The sequence below is a fragment of the Triticum urartu genome, chromosome 5A (assembly GCF_056163025.1).
Source record: "Triticum urartu cultivar PI428250 chromosome 5A, HENAU_Tu73, whole genome shotgun sequence".
Classification (NCBI taxonomy): domain Eukaryota; kingdom Viridiplantae; phylum Streptophyta; class Magnoliopsida; order Poales; family Poaceae; genus Triticum; species Triticum urartu.
In genome coordinates, this window is record NC_141877.1 from 579,662,399 (window position 1) to 579,669,956 (window position 7,558).

General features: G+C 45.2%; 1 protein-coding gene across 1 annotated transcript; it reads right to left on the reverse strand.

The window, feature by feature from the left end:
* Positions 1-722: 722 nt before the first annotated feature.
* LOC125530273 (malate dehydrogenase, glyoxysomal) lies at positions 723-4,508 on the reverse strand. Its single transcript, XM_048694664.2, has 9 exons — positions 4,334-4,508; positions 4,024-4,239; positions 2,925-3,239; positions 2,645-2,734; positions 2,452-2,535; positions 1,450-1,485; positions 1,281-1,370; positions 1,102-1,196; positions 723-1,005 (listed from the first exon to the last, which is right to left on the reverse strand). The coding sequence occupies exons 1-9, from the start codon at positions 4,406-4,408 to the stop codon at positions 933-935; spliced, it is 1,074 nt and encodes a 357-aa protein (XP_048550621.1). The 5' UTR covers positions 4,409-4,508; the 3' UTR covers positions 723-932.
* Positions 4,509-7,558: the final 3,050 nt, after the last annotated feature.

Here is a 7,558-nt window from a genome sequence, read left to right on the forward strand (position 1 = left end):
TAATCAACTCCACCTTAACTAACTTACCTTGTAAAATAACATAGAATTACGCTGCTCAATTTCATAGCACATTCTCGTACGCCACTCAATCACATTAAATTACTTACCATGCATGACCCAGACTATCAAATAATTAGTTAAAAATATTTAACTACCGGGCACATACCTTAACCCATATTAACTGTTTTTATATTAAATCAGCAATTATTAACATGGATAGGAGGGAGTACATAATTTCAATGTACCATCACCGTTAGAAACCACTTAATGTGGAACTTTACTTTCACTTTATTTCCAACTATATATTTTATCATGAATTTAAAATGGTTTGCCTAACCAGCGAACGCTTACTCAGTAAGGACCGGGCACATCCAGAGAACGGATCTCTTGCTCCCGAGCTCCATGGAGCTCAAATTTTGAAAATGAAAAGCATTTTTTTCTAGTCTTTTTTTTAAAGATACACAAGTGTATAGGGATGTATACTACATCAATGTAAATTGTCATGATGAAATATGTTTTGATATGAGCTCCACAAAAAATAGACTTTTATAGTGAACAGTGCATATGTACGGATTATTATTATTTTTTAACTTTGATTTTCGTTTGCAGTTTTCAAAAATCTGGGCTTAATGGAGCCCAGTAGCCAAAAGCAATTTGCTGCTCGTCCACTCCTAGCGAGCAGATATGCAATGTCCTGAGGCTGTAAACATGTTCGGTCCAGCTATTCACAAAAGTATACATTTATGTTCTTGTCTAGTACGAGTACATGATTTATATTCCACGACGGGGGAAAAGGCTCGGTGCAGCTAAAGGAGTACTAGTACTGTCGTGCACATGCAGTGGTGGCTTTACAGGTATTGGAGCACTATATCACACTCTTTCTTTAGTCTTTGCATATCTGTATAGGTCGGGGGCGATCCATTCGTACGATCTCACTTGTTCATGAAGGACACGCCCTTCTGAATGCTCTCGCTCAGCTCCTTCTTCGCCTTCTCCAGGCCGGCTCTGCAAGGAGACATCAGGCAAAGCGATCACTTTGGGAAAGACCGACGCTTGTGATGATTGTATGGAAGCGACTATAATTGAGTAGAGCTGATGTACCTCTCAAAGTCATTCAGTGGCCCAAGAGGGAGAATCTCCTCGGCTCCACCGCGACCTAACCTCACCTTCGATGCGAAGAACGGCAGCTCTGTCACCTAATGCAAGACAAGATGGGAATAAATCATAAGATTTCCTGATGGCAAGGATACGTATAAGGATATGGTGTGACAGAATGATACCTCAGATGCGACGTATGAACACTCCACGATGCCAGCATCTCCGCGCATTCCTCGCAGGCACGCGTCGGCGAATTTTGCAGCAGCAAAAGCCTGAGGGGTTTATTATATGTTAGTGTTGGGTATAACTTGACTCACGTACAAACCATGCAAAGTAGGCAGCACAACCTACCATTGACAAAGTTGCAGAGCCTGCTCCAGCCTTTGCCTGAATCGTAAGTGAAAAGGGGATGTGAAACTCAAGTGGAGAACAGAAAATAAAAGGTGAAACTGGAACTGTAGAAGTTTCAGATACAGAAAACCAAAAGGATATGAAACTATATAACTGTGTGCAGTACTACATCTTTGAGTACTACAGAAACTTCATTCATGCTTACCTAATAGGGTTTGTATTACACCTCCTAAAATATCTCTATCCAATCAAAATCTACTATCAGTGCTGGTGATTGGGTCTATTAGCTGTCAAATCCTCCAGAAACTACTAACACTAATTCACAGAGGGCGTAAATAAGGGTATGCATCTGGTAGCTCATAGAATATCACTATGCCAAGGATGAAATTACAGCTAAATCCCCACAACACAACAATGGCCGTTCGCTGTCACACTTTAAGTCCAGTTAAAAATACGTCAGTCTTTAAGCGATTCTACTTCAGAAAACAAACTGAGATGCGGTGTTGCTATCTGGACTTTGTGCATACAATACTACAATAAGTGTGTACGACTAAAATCAATTCATCTGTCGGCTAATAGTAGGACTTGAAAACTAGAACCTCACATGGCTACATGAGAACATTGCTTTCCAATGTCTAATAAGCATGGTAGCATTGAGCTGTATGATTGGATGGCCAAATTTGTTAGGCCTTCTATTGTTTTTGCTCAGAGACATTTGTTAACTCTGGACTGTAATCGTGAGGACCCCAGCAACTACCTATATACTTATGCACCATTCTCGGCTTTCAATGAAAACCAGGCACAAGGCATATCATTTAAAAAAAAAAGTATGAGACCATTAGAAAAATGGGGACTATAATATTTCCCCACAAAACAAATATTGGAACTGTTTGTCTAGTATCTAATGATCAGTCAGAAATGCATAGTCAGAGTATTAAAAAAAACTGAAATGAAGAACCCACAGGGAAGGCTTCAACCTACTAAATGTGAACAGCATCATACCTCCACAACTTCTGTACCACCATTCTGTATGCGGTTAGTCAAATAGCTGATTTCATCTGGAGTGAATGAGCATGGGGGGCTGACCTGCGGAGAGGTTGGTTTCAAATTAGCAATTGATGTTCATACAAGCTAGAGATTTTTTTCTTAATGAGAAATATTACATTCCCAATTTGATGACAACAACATAAGATACCTGTGACAGGAGGGGTAATATAGTGACCCCTGCATGCCCGCCAACAACTGGAACATTGACTTCTCTCGGATCAACTCCAAGGACTTCCGCCTGAAAAAAACAACAAAGAGGAGAAGTGAATGAGTAAGAGCCATAAGCAATGCTAGTAGAGCACATGATGTTGAACTTGAGCATGCAAGCATGTAAAAGCTGTTTAAGAGATGATGTTGAACTTGAGCATGCAAGCATGTAAAAGCTATTTAAGAGATGACACTCAAGATAGTTTCCTTAGGTTGCATACCACAAAGGTGTTAGCCCTCGCTACATCAAGTGTTGTCACTCCAAGGAGACGCTTGGGACAGTAAGTTCCAGCTCTCTTGAAAACCTCCGCAGCAATGGGGACGGTTGAGTTCACAGGGTTGCTGATCAAATTCACAATAGCATTAGGACAGCTCTTGGCAACGCCTTCACAGATCGAGCGAACGATCCCAGCATTTTTGTTGAACAGATCATCCCTTGTCATTCCTGGTTTTCTTGGGAGGCCGGCAGGGATGATGACAAGATCCATTCCTGTAAGTGCTGCCTCAAGCTGTTGTTGGCCAATGAAGCCACGCACCTGAAAGTTATATCTAACACAGTTATTTATCACATCAGTATCTACGGTCAAAGACAGAACAAATCTCTAACTGATTTGAGCAGTCTGAAAAAATACTAGACTGCAAATGTTAGCTGCATACAAAAACTTCAGAGACACGAGATTGTTTTTCATTCTCTTTTCTTTTCAATTTGCAGCCAATTTAGATTTTTTGTGAAAATGATTTCCGGCATTTCTTTCAGACTCTCAATAGTCAATAAGACAATAACAAAGCTTGAACTGCGCCTATCATTTGCCATACATGAACTAAAGGAGCAAATAAAAGGAGTTTCTGAAGAATAAACAGTCGGTGCTTCTTTTCCATATAAGGCATGCTATTGTCAAGGATTTGGATATTTTAGGAACTCCACTAGGCCGATTGCACAAGAAGAAATCAGTAAAGTATGAGATGTCAAATTGCTGGTGCGCCAGAAAGGCAGAAACTGCACATGATTGAGAGGTCATTATCTAACAGTTCCAGGCTGCTGAACCAGCAATCACACCCCCAATCTGTCACAGTTTAGGTAGGGAGCGTGCGGAGCGGTTAAGAATAAGAATCCCCCATCAGATGTCACCACAAGTGGCTGCAAAAGCATCGGAACACACCAGCTAGAAAGCTAACAACAACGAGGCAAGCCACCAACCAAATCAATCCGTGCTCACAACGGCAGCCTCCTGATCGACATCACTATGATTAGCGCATAAAACCCGTCGCTGGCAGCTGATTCATCACGGAGGACAAGAGATAGTAGGTCGGGTGCGTTACCACGGCGCTGGTGTCCATGTGGCTGACGTCGGCGGTGACCCCGGGCGTGTTGACGACGTCGTAGAGGTGGAGCACGGAGACGAGCGGGTTCATCTTCATGAGCAGCGACAGCGACTGGCCGATCCCCCCGGCCGCGCCCACCACCGCCACCTTGAACCCCGGCGCGCCGCCCTTGGCGCGGCACGCCGCGGGCCTCAGCGCCGCGCCCTCCTCCATCTACGCACGCACAGGAATCGGTCACATCAGACACGGGTCTCTACCGGCAGGCAGGCAGCAGCCGCGGTGGGGACTGAGGAATCGAGGGGCGCACCTGCGGGCGAGTGGGGTTGAGGTGCGCGGCGACGCGGGCGATGCGGTGCGAGGGGGAGGTGGCGTCGGGATGCATGGCGGCGGCTCGGCGGCGGGGAGGGACGACGAGGGGGATCTGTGCAGTGGGGGTTTATGGGTGGGGGCGCGAGAGCGGTGGGGGGCTTTGGAGGGTTGCGGGGAGCGTTATCCGGTGGGCTGTGGCTCGGAGGGGCCGGAGGGATCGGGAGGCGGTGGTGAGGCGAAGGCGAGGTGGCGCCCCGTCCCGAGAAGCTCATCTCTTTTCTCCGCCACTGCTACTTGCTAAGCTCTGTCCCTGCCCTGGGTTCGGTGCCATCGACGTCGAGTGGCTGGCCGGGGGACTGGGATGGGAACGGAGACTCGCGCAGGTCTGCCCGTTGGTGGCCTGCCTTTGCACCCGTTCCGGCCGGCAGGCCGGCTCCCGGCTGATGCGAGCGTGAACTGTGAAGTGTATTGTGGGAGCGAGTCAGGAAAGTGAATTATTTTATATATTTTTTGCGGGTGAGCAAAGTGAATTATTAGGGTCATTTGTAGCTGCCACTTGTCGAACTGAAAACAATCTCAATGGGAAGGGTGAAAACGCAAAAAAATAGAAAAAAAATACATAATTGCGGTGTCGCACTCTCTTTTTTCGGCTTAAAAGGGATTTCATTGCTTAATGGTGCAGCGATCTATCGAGAGAAGGTGATTTGATTAACTTGATTGCATCCATGCAATCCATTTCAATGTCCACCGGCAGCGTAAACCATTAAAGAGCAAGGTTCAGACCCTCCTGGCATGTAAGAAGCTTGGCCTAAAGTGCCAGAGCAGTGTAAGATGGAGCGGCATGCAGAGAAGATGTTGTTGCCCTCACTATCTTGGAGTATCATTCCTGCTCTCGCTTGACGGTGTCCTCAACTAGGGGGTACTCACCACGTCATCTCCCGACCAGGCGGGTAGGCCCGAGGACCCCATGGTTGTTCACTAATGGGCTTCTTCGGGCAGCCCATGGCGTATACAAGGGAGATTCCACAAGACTTGACAGACAAGCCGAAGACTCCTCTCCATCGACATATCCGACTAGGACTCATGTTATCCTAGGCCTTCGGTACATTATATAAGCCGAGGCCAGGCTAGTTGGTAGATATATTCCAGATCATTAGAATCATACATAACAATCTCATGGTAGATACCTATTGTTTGTACTAAAACCGACAGATCTCGGGTAGGGGGTCCCGAAGTGTGGATCTAGGAATGATGGTGAACATGAGACAAAACGACACGATGTTTACCCAGGTCCGGGCCCTCTCGAAGAGGCAAAACCCTATGTCCTGCTTTGGTTATGTTGACGATGGAGTATCGAGTACAGGTTAATCTACCTCGAGATCGTATGTTGTGTTCTAAACCCTAAGGCTGATAATTGTGATTATGACTCTATGGACTAAACCCTCCGACTTATATAGACACCGGAGGTAGCTAGGGTTACACATGGCCAGTTGCCGACTAGGGATAAACATGCCGATATGTGGAGTAGTCCTTGAAGTACGCACTAAGTCTTCGGCAGAGTCCGTCTTGATCACGCATAGGTTCGAGGCTTCCGGAGTCCTTCCTTGTGAGATTGGTGGGCCATAAGCTCGACCCATGGATTGTGGGCTAACTTGTTAGGACCGAGAGTATATCGACTAGGGGGTGAATGGGAGATTCAAAAATTATTGTGAATGTTTTGAACTGATCCCAAACACAACAGTGGAAATAAGGTTCGGTAGAAACGAACTCAATCAAGCATACTATTGAGGATCAAAACTATCGATGTAGGATGTAGTAATGGTTTGAGCATAGGATACATCAAGCTTGATGATAACAATGATAATGCAATATGCAAACATATACAATGTCATGACAGGGTGCTAGAAAAGAGCTGCTATAGATAACTTCGAGAGATAGTTAAGATAAGGTAAATGATCACAACACAGAATGAAGACAAGGACTAAGGCAGCATAACAAAATGATAATAGAGCAACAATGTGGGTAACGAAAGATAACTGATGGGAATGACAAAAGGAATAGACTCGAATGATATGCAACAGAGAATGAATGATCAGATAAACTATCGTCACAGAGCACGAATGTAAACTGCTAAAAGTAATGCAGTGAAGTAAATTGAACCAGTGGTGCTCAATGGTGACGGTGAGATTTGGTAGACCAGTTCGCCCTTCTACCAAAGGACTATCTCTGGTTGGAGGGGTTGTGATTTAACACGGAAGATAAACTCTCTTTGTCCTATTCTCCTTCTCAGAGTTGATCAGACCCTAGTTATTTCACTCGTGGTAGATACTTGTTGGCGATATCCAAACCTTCATCGACCTTCGCTAACCACAATCACTCTTGGTTGCTGCAGACCTAGCTCGGTGAATATAACAACTCTTCAACACTCGAGCCGACACCTATCTGTCTAGAGAGTGTGTAGCTCTCAAGAGTAATAAGTACAAGAAATCTAACTCAGAACTATTGTGATGCTCAACCACTGTCTAAGTTTGGGCTCTTGATTTTTCTCTCAGTGGATCTTAAAATCAAATCACTCAGAGAGGGGATGCTCAGTCAATCTTCTCAGAAATCATAAGCGGAGCAGCCAACGAACAACGCTGGAGTGGGGTGCCTATTTATAGCCGCAGCCTTCCCTGAAGGGAAATGGCCAATGGCCGAACGACATGAGTCCAATGGTCGGATTTTGAGAACAATGGTAACATTACTTGCGGAGCAAGTAATGCTAACTCCTCAGTTCGAAAGATATCTCCTGCAGCACGAAGAATAACGTCTACTGCTGCCAGGTAATCATTTGAAGCATAAAGAGATTCCTCTCACATCTTTCATAGGATTCGGGTTAAGCATCACAACGGATCTAAGCTCGGTGAAGATAACAACTCTTCAACACTCGAGCCGACACCTATCCGTCTAGAGAGTGCGCAGCTCTCAAGAGTAATAGGTACAAGAACTCTAACTCGGAACTATTGTGATGCTCAACCACTGTCTAAGTTTGGGCTATTGATTTTTCTCTCGGTGGATCTTAAACTCAAATCACTCGAAGAGGGTGTCGTGGATCAAAGACTGATAGTAGAATGGGGGGTAGGTATGAGGAGGCAAGATCCTAGCTATGGAGTAGTTGTACACATGAGTTTTACAAGTTCAGGCCCTTCTCGAAAGAAGTAACAGCCCTATGTCTCGGTGCCCT